Consider the following 18,775-nt stretch of genomic DNA (forward strand, 5'->3'; position numbering starts at 1 on the left):
TGGTAAATAGTTGTTTTTCAGACTGAAGGATGATAGACAGTCATGTCCCTCAAGGGTCAGTGCTCAGATCACTGCTTGCTTGTTATAAATAAAAATTAGAACACGAGTAAAACTTCAAAATTTGCTGATAATTCCAAACTTGGGAGATGTAGCATGATATGAACAGGGCATAAATATGCTAACAGAATGGGTAGAAAGAGGCAGATGGAATTTAATAGTGAAGTGAGAGGTGGTGCATTTTGACTGAAAGGATAGAAAATGACAATATACTTGGCACAGTTCTAAAGCATGCACAAGACAGAGGCATTTCTGTGGTTCACGTGCATGGACTTTTGAAGATGGTCGGACATATCGAGAGCAGTTTGCAAAGCTTATGGGATTTTGGATTTCATACAAGATATAGAGAAGAAAAGTAAAGCATTATGCTAAACCTTTATAACGCTCTGGTTAGGCCACAACTAGCAAATTGCACCAAGTTCTGTCATCAAACTTCAAAAAGGATGGGTCATTGGGAAGGAGATGAGATTTAAGGAAACGATTCCAGGAATAAAGAAATTTAGCAACAAGATTAGGTTGGAGAAGCTGGGAATTTTCTTCTTCAAGCAAAAGGAGGCGATACTATATAGAGATGTACAAGATCCCAACTTTTGATGAGGTACACAAAGGAAAAAGTTGTCCCCAATGGATGATGATACAAGGGCAGGGAAGATGTGAAGGAGAATTTATTTAAGCTGTCTGTAGTAATAACCGGGGACTCGCTGCGAACTTAGTTCAAAAAAATGATTTGAAAGAAACTTGAATAGGTACTTGACAAAAGCAAGCTTGCATGGTTGTAGGAAGAGTGGGACAATGGGATTGACTGAACAGCTCTACAGAGAGACGGCATGGACTCAATGGGCCGATAGCCTCCACGTGTGCTCTATTGACTATGACCTTATCCACCAATTGCCACGCTACTTTCAAGAACTTGTGAACTTATGGTGTGAACTCCCTATTTTTGGGCCACCTTTAAAATGGTACCATTTGCTCACTCTTACTCCTAACAAACTGAATCACTTTTTAAAAATTCTTTGATGGGATGTGGACACCGGCGGTTAGGCCACACTTTAGAATCTGCCTTTAAAGAATATATTGTCCAACTTTAGTCACCTCACATTTCTCTATTAGGATTCTTTCATATGTCTGCCCATTCTGTTAGCTTATCATTTCGCCATACATCAATTTTGGTATCACTGGCATCCCTAATCGCCCTTAAGAAGGTAGTGGTGGGCTGTTCTTTGAACTGCTGCAGTCTAGAATAGAATAGAACTTTATTGTCCACATAAAAGTGGAAATTTGTCTTTGGCTTCATCTCCAGTATAACAATCATAGTAATTAGTTTAAAAAGTGAACATTTATAGCTACATTCATACATATATAACATACATCCATACCATACAAACACAACACATTGCACTCTACTTAATGCTGTTAAATAAAACCAGTAGGTTGAGTTTACATGCTAGTTAGCAAGCTTTTAGCATGGGAACAGAAGACCTCTTAAACAGATTATTCCTGGAAATAGCCTTCTAAAGCGCTGATCCAAAGGCAGCCTTTCAAGTTGTAGACAAAAAGAGCGAGTAATCACCACTGATGTCCTAAGCTTTCCTCTTTCCTGCTTTGTTAAATAGGTCAACGAACTGTGCCTGCTGTCTACTAATGCTTTTACTTGCAGTGTTGACAATTCTAGCCAGCTTACTTTTGCATATCTGGTGTAGGTACACCACAAAGCTGTTATGGTAGCTACAAAACTTGTAGATGGTATGCACTGCTACTACTGGGAGCTGGTAGTGGAGGAAGTGAGTGTTCATAAAAGGGGTGTCAACCAAATGGGTTCCATTGTCCTGAATGGTGTCAAGTTTTTTGAGCATTGTAGGAGCTGCACTCCTTCAGGCAAGAAGTATATTCCCTCATACTCTTGATTTGTGCCTTATGGATGGTGGAAGGCTCGAGAGACAGGTGGTCAGTTACTTGTTTCAGAAATTCCAGCTTCTGACTTGCTTTGTAGCCACATTTGTATGGCTGGTCCAGTTCAGTTTTTGATCAATGATACCCCTTCAGGGCTGTTGGAAGATTCAATGGTAAACCCACTGAGTATCAAGGCGGGGGGGTGGTTAGATTCTGTATTGTCAGAGATGGTCATTGCCTGGCACATGTGACATTAATGTTACTTGCCTAAACTTGAGTATTGTCCATGGCTGCATGCAGACATGAACTGCTTAAGTAACTAAGTCATCTCAAAAGACTTCCGACTTTATGATGGAGGGTAGGTCATTGATGAAACAGCTCTTAAGTTAGTTGGGCCCAGGACACTGCCCTGAGGAATTCCTGCAGCAGTATCCTGGGATTGACTTGATTGTCCAACAACGATCTTCAATTGCACTAGGTATGACTTCAACTGTCCACCTCAGAGTTTCATGTTGCCTGCAAACACTAGAATTATGCCCACGTTCCAATCATTTACATAAAAAAAAGCAGTGGTTTCAACAATTCCTGAGGAACACCACTGCATATTTCTCTCCGGTCTGAAAAACCTTCCCCAGTACATTCAGTTTTCTATTTCTTGGCTTGTTACATATCCACCCAACTATGCTCCCTTTAATGTCATTGTCTATTAATTCATACTTCAGCAAAAGCCTTTTGATAGTCCACAGACATCAACTGCAATACCTTAAAATCAATACTGCCCATTAGTTCTAAGAACTCATTAAAGTAAATAGTGTTGGATAAACATGTGCATGTGCACACGTGCGCGTGCGTGCTTTCAGTTATTAGTCCATATTTTTCCAAGCGGCAATTAAGGAGGGGCTGAGGTAAACGTTGGTCCTTTAGAGGATAAAAATGAAGAAATGGTCAAAGCACTGAATAGATATTTTCTGTCAGTCTTCACAGTGGAAGACACAAATAACATGTCAAAAATTGATGACAAGGCAGCTATGATAGCGAGGACCTAGAAGGAAGCAGTGTTAGGCAAGCCAATGGAGCTAAAGGTAGGCAAGTCTCCTGGCCCTGGGTACTAAAAGAGATGGTGGGGGAAAATAGCAAATGCACTAGTGGTAATTTACCAAAATTTGCTAGACTCTGGGGCATTTCCAGTAGATTGGAAAGCAGCAAATGTGACAACACTGTTTAAAAAAAGGGAGATAGATAAAAGGCGGAAAACGACAGGCCAGTCAGTTTAGCTTCTGTAGTGGGGAAAATGCTTTAATCCATCATCAAGGAAGATATAGCGAGACCTTGGAGAGTAATTGTCTCACTGAGAAGATGCAGCGTGGGTTCATGAAAGGCAGGTCATGTTTAACTAATTTATTGGAATTCTTTGAGGACATTACAAGCACAGTGGATAATGGGGAACCAGTGGACATTGTGTTATCTGGATTTCCAGAAGGCATTTGACATGGTGCCGCACCAAAGACTGCGGCATAAGATAAAGATGCATGGTGTTATGGATAATGTATTAGCATGGATAGAGAATCAATTAAGTAACAGAAAGTAAAGAGTGGGGGTAAATGACGTTTTTCTGGTTGGCGATCAGTGACTAATGGTGTGCCTCAGGAATCAGTGTTGGGACACACTTGTTTACAATTTACATAGGTGATTGTATTGTGTCTAAGTTTGCAGATGACACTAAGATGAGTGGTGGAGCAAAGTCTGCAGAGGACACAAAGTCTGCAAAGGGATATAGATAGTTCGAGTGAGTAAAGGTCTAGCAGATGGAGTAATGTTAATAAATGTGAGGTCATCCATTTCAGTAGGAACAACAGCAAAATGAACTATTATTTAAATGGTAAAAAAAATTGCAGCATTCTGCTGTGCAGAGGGACCTGGAGGTCTTTGTGCATGAATTGCAAAAAGTTGTTTGTAGGTGCAGCAGGTAATTAAAATTAAAGCGGCAAATGGAATTTTGTCCTTCATTGCGAGAGGGATGGGGTTTAAAAACAGGGATGTTATGATGCAGTTATGTAAGGTGCTTGTGAAGTCACATTTGGAGTAGCGTGATTTGATCTCCTTATTTGAGAAAGGATATACCGGCACTGGAGGGGTTGCAGGAGATTCACGGTTAATTCCAGAGTTAAGAGGGTTGCTTATAAGGAGACACTGACTAGAATGGACTATACGCATTGGAATTTAGAAGGGGTGGGAATCTTGTAGAAATATAAAATTATGAAATGAATAGATAAGATAGAAGCAGGGAAGCTCTTTCCACTGGCAGGTGAAACTAGTCATGATGTGGAGATGCCAGCGTTGGACTGGGGTAAACATAGTAAGAAGTCTGACAACACCAGGTTTAAGTCCAACTGATATATTTGATAGTAAACTCGCAAGCTTCCGGGGTTTGCCCTTCGTCAGGTGAATGGAGAGTTCTGGCCTCAGACAGAGCATATAACAGCACAAACAGTTTACAGATTACTGATTAGAATGCAAGTCTTTACACCTAACCTGCTATACAAGTCTTAAAGAGGCCAACAAAGTGAGTGGAAGGAGCATTAAGCATTAAGAAGGAAGCAGTGTTAGGCAAGCCAATGAAGCTAAAGGTAGGCAAGTCTCCTGGCCCAGGTTAAAGAGATGTGTGTTGTCTCCAGACAGTACAGTAAGTGAGGTTGAGCAAACCCAGGCAAGTCATGGGGGTTACAGATAGTGCGACATGAACCCAAGATTGGTTGGACTTAAACCTGGTGTTGTCAGGTGAAACTAGAACATAGCCTCAAGATAAGGGGGAGCAGATTTATGACTGTTGTGAATCCGTGGAACTCCCTGCCCAGTGAAGCAGTTGAAGCTACCCTTTTGAATGTTTTTAAGGCAAAGGTAGATAGCTTTTTGAACAGTAAAGGAATTAACGGTTATGGTGAACAGGTGGGTAAGTGGAACTGAGTCCACAAAAAGATCAGCCATGATCTTACTGAATGGTGGAGAAGGGTCGCTGGGGCCAGACTGCCTATTTCTGCTCCTAGTTATGTGCTTATGTAATTTTGAGCATTTATAAAATACTTTTGGATTTGCTTTTGGAGTTACCAACAAATCTATTCTCACATACTCACGTTGCCCCTTAATTTCCCTTTTCAGTTCTCTCTTGTACTCTCTGCATTCAGCTTGGTTCTTTGCTGAATTATGAATCCATCATAAACACCCTTTTCCCATGAGCAGGTTCAGAGAGCCAAAGGTCCACTGACTTCCGTGGGACTGGATGATCCATCGATGGATGGGCCCATAAAATCTCAACTCATTATTCTTCAAATCCCTGTCCATCACAACCTGTTATCTTGATTGTTACTAAGGGCTGTGTAATCCCTGTATACTTGGGAAATTACTTTCTTCTTTGACAAGACATGAAAGTTTCATAAAACATGGGCTGGTGATACAGCCCCACTAAAAGGGCCATTTACAGAACAGTTGCATAGTGAAAGAAAGGGCATGTAAATGTAGATCTTATGCAGTCGAATTACAATAGGCTACTGGACAAGGCAGTTAGCTCAAAAAAGTAATCAGAAAGTCCAGAAAGTTGAAACTGTTCCAGGGATATGTAACTTTTTTTTTAAAAGTTGCAACACTTTTGCGTGACAATGGAAGTAGCAGTTTGCAATGCATCAAATATTAGGCATGTCATCACCCTCTGCAACCTAAAGATATGACTCATGTGGATCATTAGAAGAGTATGACATTTTAAATATCAGCCCAGCAGATTTTCACTTATTAAATGCAACATGAGCCAATTGCTCTGTTGGTAAACTAAGTGGAGTGGTCAGGTGTCTTCAAGTATAAGTGCCAAAATGTGAACAGCAGAGCGTTTAGTACAGAAACGTCTTTATAAAGTACAGTTGCAGAAGATCCTTGTCAGACCCCACTTGGAGTACTGTGCGCAGTTCTGGTCGCCTCACTGCAGGAAGGATGTGGAAGCTATTGAGAGGGTGCAGAAGAGATTTACAAGGATGTTGCCTGGATTGGGAGGCATGCCTTATGAAGATAGGTTGAGGGAGCTAGGTCTCTTCTCCCTGGAGAGACGAAGGTTGAGAGGCGACCTGATAGAGGTTTATAAAATGTTGAGAGGAATAGATAGGGTGGATTCTCGGAGGCTATTTCCCATGGCTGAAATGGTCGCTACGAGAGGACACAGGTTTAAGGTGCTGGGAAGCAAGTATAGAGGAGATGTTAGGGGTAAGTTTTTCACTCAGAGGGTGGTGAGTGAGTGGAATCGGCTGCCGTCGGTGGTGGTAGAGGCGAACTCGCTGGGGTCTTTTAAGAGACTTCTGGATGAGTACGTGGGATTTAATGGGACTGGGAGTTACATATAGTTCTATGGCCTGGTAGGTATGGATATGATCGGCGCAACTTGTGAGCCAAAGGGCCTGTTTGTGCTGAAGTGTTCTATGTTCTACATTTAACTTTCAAAACAATTTGATAGGTTCCACAGATAAATCAAGGAATTTGACTGGGGATGGACAAAACCTCGCATCTTCTGCCAGTCCAGAAACTGTATTCCATGGACAATCTGTAGTTCACATTTGCGTTAACCGATTATCCAGTGACCATTCTAAATACTGTGGCAAGGGCCAAATATTATGCAAACTTGTACTGTAGTTAGATAACAGCAAGCTATCAAGCTTGAATATGTTACTTGGGAAAATTACAAACAGAAGCCAGTTGTACCTTGAGTGTGAAAAAGACAGATGGGACAAGGAACTCAATTGCTCACGCATCCCTATTGATGTAGCAAATATTGATCATTTCAGTCAGGGAAAAATATTAGGATTTTCTCTCTCAAGTTGGGAAATTGCCACCTCACTATACCCGCCCTCGGTTAACAATACCCCAAATGGCAGGTACAGAATGGAGTTGGGTACACTGCCAGTGGACTGAAGATTGGTGACAGCCACAGGGGCCCCACATTGTCTAGGCAGACTGTTTACATAGTCCACCTCAGTTCCGTGGACAGCTTTCTTAACCAGTAGGCCTAATTGTCCTTTCTACCCATGCCAACACTTGCCCTCAACTTCAAAGGCTCCTCATAACCTTCATGTCAACCCATGTCCTATCCATCCTTATAGCCCCTAAAAACTCCTATGCCAACAATGCCAACACATGGCCCCATTCCAACCCCCATGGCCTATTCATTGCCCCAATCTAGAGTCAACCCGTGTCAAATCACCAGTATCCATCCAAGGCAATCTCAGGAGTCTCTCTGAGATGAAATAATATTCTAAATATCTATAAGAGTTGACCATATTTTTAAAGTGCCATTCACGAAGGACTATTTAAAACATTTGAATTCCCTCAAGTACTCAATTCCATGCTCATACTTGTATTCATAACCTCACATCAAAAACAGCTAATCCTTTTTCCATCTCTTTTAGCTTTCAAACTGTGAACATACAAACTCCCTCTGTGATGATAGGCTGTGGAAAGGGGAAACTCATAAATGCTGTTATCATAGCATTATTAAGGATTATATCAAATTGCTTTGCTGAGTTTGGGATTCCTATACGTTGGTGTCACATCCTACTTCCACTCTCTACTCCCAGCAACACCTCAATGAAAACAGAACGTCAGAATGGGATAGGGACATCAAGATTTAAGTTCCACCTGTTGTTTTGAAAATCCCCAAGTTTCCATGACAAATTCCAGGTCAATGTATTTCACTAAACGGCCTTAAAAAAAGTAATTATGAATGCGGATTAGGTCATAATTACATCGTAGTACAATGGGGGATGAACAGTTTTTTTAGGATTCATTTTACATAGACAACTTAAAAAATATGTTTCCTAATCAAGTCTTAGCAGTTAAATCAATCTTAAATTGTTAGGTTTATCCAACAAATGTAAAAGCTACAGAATGCAAAAATGTGGAAGCAGTTAAAGCTTCCCTGGAGGGCAAGGCTTGCCAATCTTATCCATATTTGGAAGAGGAACCTGGGCAGGGCTTTTTAGCGATACTCATGCATGGAATGTCATACTTGATATAGCCAAGAAATAGCAATGTTTGCCCCAGGGAATGGTCACAAAAGATCATCAGCTAGGTCACCAATAAGGATTTCTTTCAGTTATCATTAAGAAAAAAATTACATGAAATTCCAGAAATTTACCAGGGGATCATTTTTCAGAATTCCACATTAAAAAGAAAAATAAATATGGAGAAAAAGAGTGCACTGACAGCATACTCTGTTGGAATTTGCTACAAATTCATTGTGTGCATAATTCGGGTTTATGCCACTGTTTCAGCATATTACTTTTTCAATCAGACCATGTAGCACCAAATCTCTTTGACTAGGTTTGTCTGCCTTTTAATAATATGGATGGAGTAGCACTGAAGGGGCTTCAACGCAGATACTTTAAACATTGTGGCAGAGTCATAGAATCATACAGCACAGAGTGGGTCAACTTCCCACATTTATACTTCTTCACCCAGCAATGACTTGAAGCAGATGCAAGCAGAGCCAGACTCAGCTTTAGAAACACAGGAGCTGACAGTCACTGCTTTATAATAAATCGGAACTAAACAAGCAGCACCAAAGAGGGGTTGTAAGCGGAAGCTAGTATCCTGGAATGGAACATGGACTGAAACTTGCATAAATTAAATCTATTTCTCAATAAGTGTGACTCCTTGAATTAGTAAGCTTATAGGGGTTGGTGCGCCACTTAATGCTCTGTCTTTTACTGAAACTGTGAAGCTTCAATGCACAAATGCTTGAATGATTGGACACGCCTTGTTCTGGTGGTCAGAAGTGTCATATCATTCGTGTGTCTGTACATGCTTGTCAACTTGAGCCCAATGTGGAAACATCCCTTTTCTAACGCACGTACCCATTTTGCAGACAGGCTTTATATTGAAACTAAATTTGGAAGCACTATTGCATAAATTGTCCTGGCTGCCTCAATCTCTCACTTTCTCAATTTAAATAATTCACTTGTGTGTGCGCATGTGCAACAGACCTACACTTTTATTCCTTTGTGCTGGAATAAACCAATTAAGTCTGATCAAGAATTCATTTTGACTTGATACGTTTTATTCTCTGCATTTAACAAAATTCAGCATTATGCTCAGTTAGAGGGCACTACCCACGTAGATTACAAAAATAGTGGTGTGAAGTCACATCTTATGTTATCACAAACATGCAGGCAACACTAGTGGACAGTACCTTAGAAAAATAAATGGACAGCGCAACTTGCTCAGTCATCAGGATCATAAATTAGGCTGGATTAGGCATCAAATTTGGTATCAGCACATCAAAAAACATTGGAAAGAATATATCTTAAGATTTAGTTACTTTGTTTCAAGTCAATGAAGCTAAAGTCAGTCAGAACTCAAATCTTTTCAAAAACGCATTCATTTCTCATGGAAACAGTTTTTCCTTTGCATTTTATCACATCCAAATGCAGCAACCATCCACATAACCTCACTAAGCAACTGCACGGCATATGGAGAGCATTTTCCACTTTTTCCATTATAAATTTTAAACACAGAACATTCCTAGATCACAAGTGTGAAAAAAAAGGGCAGCACTTCATTTTTGTATTTTTTCTCTTCTCCTATGCAGGAAGCTGATTAATTAATACTTGATTTCACTACCATCTGTAGAAATGAAACTCCTATCCAGAGGGAAACATTTAAAAAAGAATCGGCCATCACATACATGGGTTTACTAGAGATCTAGACATTAGCATGTCTTGACTGCTTCTGCTAAATTATTTTGGAGCATCAGCCTAAATGTTCCAGTCACTAGTTAGTGTCACTAATTGTTCTCTAACTTTTCTTCATTTTTTTCACTCGTTATTCTTACTCCATGTCACAGTATCTTGGTTTAACTTTCCTTTTGCAAAGGACTTTGATATGTACTTTAGACTCCAGCTTTAAACCTCAATAATTCCACTTTTGAACAATGTTAATGTACCAGACCATATAGCTGGTTTCGCCTTAAAGAATACAGGTGCAATTTTCTCAAAAATGTTTTAAGTGTAAAACGGGTGAGAAAAGGGGAGGGGGGTCATGGTAATTTATGGCACTCTGTGCAGTACAGAGACCATAATGTGGATTGCGGTCAGCAAGCAGTATATTGGGAGATCTGTCACTGCCCTCCCCATCCCATCTCCTTAACTGTCCCCCACTTTTCATCCCTCTATGGAGCTCCCCTCCCCAATGTGGCCGTACTCCCATTAGGCCTCCACTCCCTCAAGCCCAACCCATGCGCGCTATCTGGTGGGCAATGCCAGGGTGCTCAGCTAGCACTGCCTCATGGGCACTGTCCTGTTCCCAACCACCACAGGGCTTCAACGGCTTTCAGTCCCCATTGGTGGGGACGATCTGTGCTTCTTGCTGGCAAAGACTTGACTGGTGAGAGGACAAAGGTAAGTAAACCCAGACAGTGTCCAGTGTTCATTAATGACACGTTAAACACATCATTAAAATTTAGATCAGTCTTGCTGAAAGAACAGCCAGAAAAAAATCAAGAGGAGGGCAAGTCATCAGGTATGAAACCAATTTTTCATTTCTCGCCCTATCTTTCTGGCTCGCCATTGACCAGTGTGACAAGCTGGTAGGGTCCTACCCTATTTCTGTGACTCAGCCAGTATTCATGGTATTTTGAGGCTGAAAGATTTAATCTTAGCCAAAGTGTGGCAGAAGAGTGAAGAAGAAAGAATTTATCTATTTTTGCCGTATGATTCATTACCGTAGGAAAATAAATGTTTTAATTTAACTTAACGAGCGGCATGGTAGCACAGTGGTTAACATTGCTGCTTCACAGTTCCAGGGACCTGGGTTCAATTCCCAGCTTGGGTCACTGTCTGTGTGGAGTTTGCACCTTCTCCTCGTGTCCACGTGGGTTTCCTCCGGGTGCTCCGGTTTCCTCCCACAGTCCAAAGATGTGTGGGTTAGGTTAATTGGCTATGCTAAATTGCTCCTTAGCGTCTTGGTTGTGTAGGTTAGCAGGATTAGCTGGTAATATACGGGCCTGGGTGGGATTGTGGTCAGTGCAGACTCGATGGGCCGAATGGCCTCTTTCTGCACTGTAGGGTTTCTATGATTCTATTTCTATGATCTATAGTTTAAAAAGGAAACCAGGCTAGAGTGAGTTAATCTTGTGAAATGATATTCTGTTCATGTCATGTATAACATCAGAAGTTCCAATACATTAGAGCCAAGGACTTGTGCAGAGAAACTACCTTCTTTGTCATGAACATTATGTGAAGTATTGGAAAACAACCTGATGTACAATGCAATTCATTGTAAATGATAGTGGAACTGTTCTTAAAAAAAAATATTTTGCATGGTTTGCATTCACATCATGTTGCAACTGTCTGCACTTGAGGTTTATGGCACATGTTAATTTTGGGCATTTTTTTTATAGATTCTCAAACATTACTGCCTGTGGCTTTTCAAACAGGGTGATGTCTGGCACAGCCGTCACAATATCTTGGGAGCAGTTCTACTTACTGATTGCTCAATCCCTTGGTAGGATGTACAGTGTTTGCAGGCAGACTTGTCACCAAGATGAGGTAAACAAGCTGCGAAAACTTTTAAATAAAAAAGGACAAATAACTGAAACCAAAACTTGTGGTCTATACGATTAAGGTCACCCTCACCCACTGCCCTGCAGAGGTAGTGCAGAAGTGTCAAATTGTATCAGTAGAAAATTAAACCTGAAGGCTTTGTAATCACTTTCATGCTCCAAATGACGGTGTTCATGACATTTAGGAATATAAGAGAAAGCTCTTAGTCACTGATGTTTTATATGGAACACAGTCTAGAGCCTTCAACACTGATTAATCTATCCACTGAGGCATTTTATTGTTTAAAGCACCTTCAATTAATACAAAGATTCTGCCAAATATTTACAAATCATATGACTTTAAAACTTTTCACATTAGTACCTGAATATTACGAATCATGGCCTCATCACCTTCTCTTTTAACGTCTCTTGTCTCTGTTGCAAAATCTGTAGCGATTCTTGAACATGTACAGAACCATCCTGCAAAATGCAACATCAGTTAAATGCTTTATCATTATAAAAGGGTTTTCACATGCATCAACTACAGTAATTGGTAACAGCAACAGCTTTAAGTTTGAGAAAGGAATAGTGAGCCTCAGTGCTCACCTTTTTAAGAGAGTAAATCAGACAGAATTGTCAGCATCTGCACATGCTTAGTTAAACCTGGAAATCAGGAAGTTGCTGTCCAACTTGCCCTGTTTCTCCACAAGCTTTGCTACCTGGCAAAGGGTATGAAGAAGCAATATTTAACATTGAACATGCCAAAAAAAAAGTTAAGGTTGGAGCATTCAGGGTAAGTGAACTACTGTGAGGAACCTTAATTTACTACCAAACATTTCTTTGGAGTGTAAAATGTAATTTTATAAGTGTAGAGGCATATTCCTTCAGATTTTAAAAATTAGAAATTTGGCTTTACTTTTTCCTCTGTCTCTCAGTCAGATCCTTCTTTCATTTTGTAAATGTAATGTTATATTGAATTAAATATAATTTATATTGGTTTAGAGTCTGTGTGTCTCAGTGAGGAATCTGAGTGCTTGAAGAGATGGGGGGGGGAAGAGGGGGAAGGGGGGGGGGGGAGAGGGGGAAGTGGGGGGGGAGAGGGGGAAGTGGGGGGGGAGAGGGGGAAGTGGGGGGGGAGAGGGGGAAGTGGGGGGGGAGAGGGGGAAGTGGGGGGGGAGAGGGGGAAGTGGGGGGGGAGAGGGGGAAGTGGGGGGGGAGAGAGGGGGAAGTGGGGGGGGAGAGAGGGGGAAGTGGGGGGGGGAGAGGGGGAAGTGGGGGGGGAGAGGGGGAAGTGGGGGGGGGAGAGGGGGAAGTGGGGGGGGGAGAGGGGGAAGTGGGGGGGGGAGAGGGGGAAGTGGGGGGGGGAGAGGGGGAAGTGGGGGGGGGAGAGGGGGAAGTGGGGGGGGGAGAGGGGGAAGTGGGGGGGGGAGAGGGGGAAGTGGGGGGGGGAGAGGGGGAAGTGGGGGGGGGAGAGGGGGAAGTGGGGGGGGGAGAGGGGGAAGTGGGGGGGGGAGAGGGGGAAGTGGGGGGGGGAGAGGGGGAAGTGGGGGGGGGAGAGGGGGAAGTGGGGGGGGGAGAGGGGGAAGTGGGGGGGGGAGAGGGGGAAGTGGGGGGGGGAGAGGGGGAAGTGGGGGGGGGAGAGGGGGAAGTGGGGGGGGGAGAGGGGGAAGTGGGGGGGGGAGAGGGGGAAGTGGGGGGGGGAGAGGGGGAAGTGGGGGGGGGAGAGGGGGAAGTGGGGGGGGGAGAGGGGGAAGTGGGGGGGGGAGAGGGGGAAGTGGGGGGGGGAGAGGGGGAAGTGGGGGGGGGAGAGGGGGAAGTGGGGGGGGGAGAGGGGGAAGTGGGGGGGGGAGAGGGGGAAGTGGGGGGGGGAGAGGGGGAAGTGGGGGGGGGAGAGGGGGAAGTGGGGGGGGGAGAGGGGGAAGTGGGGGGGGGAGAGGGGGAAGTGGGGGGGGGAGAGGGGGAAGTGGGGGGGGGAGAGGGGGAAGTGGGGGGGGGAGAGGGGGAAGTGGGGGGGGGAGAGGGGGAAGTGGGGGGGGGAGAGGGGGAAGTGGGGGGGGGAGAGGGGGAAGTGGGGGGGGGAGAGGGGGAAGTGGGGGGGGGAGAGGGGGAAGTGGGGGGGGGAGAGGGGGAAGTGGGGGGGGGAGAGGGGGAAGTGGGGGGGGGAGAGGGGGAAGTGGGGGGGGGAGAGGGGGAAGTGGGGGGGGGAGAGGGGGAAGTGGGGGGGGAGAGGGGGAAGTGGGGGGGGAGAGGGGGAAGTGGGGGGGGGAGAGGGGGAAGTGGGGGGGGGAGAGGGGGAAGTGGGGGGGGAGAGGGGGAAGTGGGGGGGGAGAGGGGGAAGTGGGGGGGGGAGAGGGGGAAGTGGGGGGGGGAGAGGGGGAAGTGGGGGGGAGAGAGGGGGAAGTGGGGGGGAGAGGGGGGAGCCCAGTCTTGCCCACCATGGGAATTGTAGTAGGCAGATGATGCAAATGCCTGTTGACCTCAGGCGGAATTTTCTGTTTTGGGGCGAGCACGGCCAGAAATTCCTGCCTAATAATATGTTAGAGGATAGACTGTATATGAACTGAAGGAGGATTGATTTTAGTGGGCTTACTCAGCCCTTTTTCTCTCGTCCTTGGTAGGTGCCTTTTTCATAACATTTTTTAGGTAACTAATGTGCCATATCATTGTATTAGTAGATAATAAATTGTGTCCAGTGCTTTGTGCCTTCTTCAGATACCATTTTTGAAATGATCATATGGTATACCAGGCAATTCTATTGGAGATGCTCACAGTTGGAATTGACCTACATTAAGAGATAGGGATGTGACCTCCTATGGTGCAAGGGAAAGAAATCTAGTTTTTATGTAACATTATTGCACAGTGTTGAATTTATACCTCAAAAGATAAAAATAAAATTACTACGGATGCTGGAATAAACAAAAACAGAAAATGCTGGAAAATCTCAGCAGATATGACATCATTTAATGAACTCTGACGAAGAGTGATTCAAACTTGAAATGTTGGCTCTGTTCTCGCTCCACTGATGCTATCAGACCTGCTGATATTTTCCACTCTTTATTGCTCTTGTACCTTATCAAACCTCGATTCGTGGAATTGTTCTTTTAAAATGGCATCCTGAAGAGTTTTTAATGCAATTCTCAGTTGCACTGCGAATAGCAGGATAATATATTTACCTCAATTTTACGGTCAGCAGCAAAGGAATGGCACTTAGTGTTCATTATGTTTGAAGCTCTCCGACCTTTTGTGGGCTTTTGAGCTGCAATTTACGATTTCTAGAGATCCTTTTCTTTCAGCATGGGGATTTGTGTGGTGTGCGAGCAGAAAATGCAATATGTTATTTTTCAAGTACTCTGATTAAAGAATCCTTACTGAATACTACTACAGATCTCTGAACCAGTTTATTAATCTCCAAAGCAAGGTTGACGTAGCTTTCCTCAAGAAAGCTAAAACAAAGATCCTAGTATTTAATTAGCAATTGTCCACAAAGTTACATATTCTGCAAATCAACAGAATAAATATCATGAGCGCCAATGAAGAAAACTGCAGTTACAGGCATTGAAGACTTTTGCATGAACAAATGACTAGATTACCAATAGGAATGTGGCAATGGTGAATGATTTGATATTCTACAGCCACAGCCTGGCAAAACAGACTGCATAAGAACAGCAAAGCAAAATGGGCCAGTTCTGCATATTCCAAACTGTTCCAATTCTAAACAGTATTAACATATGTAAACACAGACATGGATTACCACAGTGCATCAAACAGAACAGGAATTTAAAGCTTGGCTGCTACGATTTACTATTAGCATGACACTGATATTCATAGTCAAAATGGAATTCTGCCCAGTGTGTGTATGGTTCTGGAAAGCATCCCTTTTAGCAACCCAGCCATGAACTGCCAGAAACAAAATAAGTTAAAAACGAAGAGTCAGTCCAGATACACAAACCCATGACCTGTGTTATGAAGGAAACTTCTTAACATTCCAGTACTGGGCCACTGAATCCTGAGAATCTCAAGAGCTTGTGAAATCAGAAGGCTGCCATTCTATTTATTGTACAGTTAACCACCATTGGTTTCTGATCACTTCCGCGCCTATATTTCATTGCTTTGAAGTCAAAGATTATTCACATTTTATATTCAAAGTACATCTGAAGAAAATATTAAATACGAATAGTTCAAACATGAAAATTTTCCTGCTATTATATTCATTTTTTGTATAAAAACAAAAAATATTCAAACAATTGGGCATCTCTGTTGTACTAGATGTACGAGATGTAGTTATATATCCGGCAGCCATTCCTCCACAGCCATATGTTGATTCCCCATTATTGAATGCATTAAGCTTCAAATTGTTTTCTAGAAATCACTTAAAAGCACTGTTCCACCTTATTTCTGCAGCCTGATTGAGCCTCAGCCTCCCAAACTCTCTATTCTTTAGATTCTTACTAGTGTGCATTCGCTAATCATTTTGTCCACTATTGGTGGCACATCCTTCAGCCAGCTTGACTCTACTACCCGCCACTATCTCTGTAAAATAACACTTAATGTGCATAAACTCTTGGATAGACAAATGCCTTTTCAAACACTAACACATCCTCATCCATATTTTCTGAATTAACCACAGCCTATGGGAACTACAGATTTCTTATACATTGTAGACTGTGCCAGTTTAACTGCATGTGTAACCTTTGCCCCAGTTATTGTACTCTATAGGGATTTTTGACTTTATCAATTTGTACCCCACCCATATTCATTGCGTGAGCCCCAACAGAATGAATTGTGAACACAGACGACATCTGGCACACTTACACTCAAAAAAAAACTCAGTTAATTGCACTGGTGAAAAGGACCATGATTTTGAAGACTGGAATTTTCTACTCATTCAAAACACACAAGAGTAAATTCCATCTCATGCTTGGTCCATTTTGGACACTGACAATATATCTGTTGCCTTTTCAAAATGTTTTGTTCCTCTGCAAGCTTTCTGCTTCACACATTTGCTCCACTGTATCACTGAGAAACTGGTCTGCATATTACATGAATGTTTGAAACTGCCTGACATTATATTAGTGTGCCATCAAGTTATTTTCAAGTACATCATCAAGGGTTGGTCAAAATCTGCAAACATCATTCACGTCTTCAATTAACAGAAGGATCATTTTGGAATGGGAAAATCACACACTAATATACTAAACCATGCATTACCTCCATTTTTATTCGTTTGGGCGACGATTCGTCTTGTTCTGCACATCTAGACCTGCAGTTAAATACACACAAGCAGCTTTATAAATCTAACAGTGTGAAATGTTAAATGTCAGGTAAAGAAAAAGGGAAATCAAATACAAATATCTAGTGTTTAAAAATGAAAGCTCTCACCTGGAGGTTTTATAGGTATATTTGTAGGTTACTTCTCGGGAGACCTGTCGAGCTAATGTAAATAGTTCATCTCTCCGAGTGAGCAATGCGTTATCCTTTGTACAGAGTTGAGCAGCTGCTTCATTAACAGTTAGCTGTAAACAAAGGCGAATTATGAGTTCAGGACTACTTTAATGGATGAGCTGTTTGAAGAAAAAGTACTGGACCCACACTGAACAGAAAGATTAGATCTCCAGTCCATAATGAGTCAGTTGGCCTCAGCTGGGCTGTGGTGTGGTGAAGAGCTACTGCAGCAACAATGACTACTTTAAACAACTGTGTGTTAAGCACTTTTGTGATGTTTCTGAGCAACATTAAGCATCATGTAAATGCAAGTTCTCTATTACAATCCATGTAAGCAGGGCTGGGGGGCAGGCAGTATATTTTGTTTTTACTCAGATGATGCAACTTCAGTTAGATTTTCAAGAAAGGCGGCAACTGTTAACAGCACGGTTATTTCTGGAAACATACATATGCAAGTCATAGTGCAGTGGAAAGTAGACTTCCAAGATTGGAACTGAGATATTTAATTGGGGCAAACATGCTAGATGCACCCCTACATGTGCGGATAGTTTTACATTATAAGTACGCTCTCAATTAAAAGGTTGTTTTTAATAATGGGAAAAGATCAACACTGAGTTCTTTTAAGTGTATTCTAGATGAAATGAAAGTTCAAATAAACGAATGGTAAATTTTACCTAAATCAAATGAAATTGTGCAACTGCTGTTTGTTAAAATTTTTAAAATCTCTTATAAATTTTTATAACAAGCCATTAGATTCGTGCCACCAACAAGGCCAGCATTTATCACCCATCTCCATTTGCCCTTGAGAAGATATTGATGAATTGCCTTCTTGAACCACTGCAGTTCATGTGGTTTAGGTAAAGCCACAGTGCTGTCAAGGAGGGAATTCCAGGATTTTAGTTTTCTCCTGTATCTGCTGCCTTCATCCTTCTAGATGGTAGCTATTGTGGGTGGGGAAGGTGCTTGAACGACAGCCAGTTTAAACAGTGCCTGCCATTGAGTAAAGAAGTGAATTGTTCAACTACTTGTGGCGAGAAAAAGATACCATGTGATTTTCAAATCACAAGTTTGCATCACGCCTGCATGAGCTTTGCAAAAACAGCAACTTGCCCTCAACCTCCCAGTGGAGTTTCATGAAATTTTTGCATTTGCGTGCTAATTTACAATTAAACTGACCACAAAAGTTAAAGCTGCTACTTAACAGAGCAAGTATCATTTGTTTAAAAGAAAGAAGAAATTTACGTCCCAAGAACACCAATCAGCCTCTCCATCCTGAAAAAAGGACGTAAACCATGGAGTCTCATTCCTACACAATTAACTACTTTTATTTTTCATACCTTTCTTTAATCCAACTTGTAATTTCCTCTTTCTTCACTAAAATTTTCCCCATTGCTTTCTTCATTGTTCCTAACAGGTTGAGATAAACTATTGGCCCTGTTCAATGTTTCAAAATCGCCATTACATTATTCATGCTGTTAGTTCACATTTCCAGAACAAACATTTTTGTGCTGACTGGAATAAAAACGTATTCATGTGCACAGCCCCCTCCCCCAACCCCCAGCAAAATTTGGAGCAAATCATGAAAAATGACTTGTTTAAGAAGCTGTGTTCAAAAAAAAGGCTAAGGTTTAACCTAGATAACAAAATTACTGAACATTGTGTTTTCTTATAGATTCATTACTACTACATATACATAATTCTGCAAAAGTGGTAAACAATTCTTGACTATTGTTATATCTACAGGTCTTCATACAAAATATTAAGAAATATGAAGCCAACATCAGCAACAACACAATCCTATCCCCGAAAGTACTT

At 42.2% G+C, this 18,775-nt stretch overlaps 1 protein-coding gene across 1 annotated transcript in view; it reads right to left on the reverse strand.

Moving 5' to 3' along the window:
• nab1b (NGFI-A binding protein 1b (EGR1 binding protein 1)) overlaps positions 1-18,775 on the reverse strand; it is an 83,729-nt gene that overhangs the window by 11,805 nt on the left and 53,149 nt on the right. The window contains 4 exon segments of the mRNA XM_080198815.1: positions 11,901-11,932; positions 11,935-11,998; positions 16,727-16,778; positions 16,898-17,031. Coding sequence (XP_080054941.1) covers positions 11,901-11,932; positions 11,935-11,998; positions 16,727-16,778; positions 16,898-17,031 — 282 coding nt within the window.

Source organism: Carcharhinus amblyrhynchos, chromosome 11 (genome assembly GCF_965287045.1).
Source record: "Carcharhinus amblyrhynchos chromosome 11, sCarAmb.v2.hapA, whole genome shotgun sequence".
Taxonomy (NCBI): domain Eukaryota; kingdom Metazoa; phylum Chordata; class Chondrichthyes; order Carcharhiniformes; family Carcharhinidae; genus Carcharhinus; species Carcharhinus amblyrhynchos.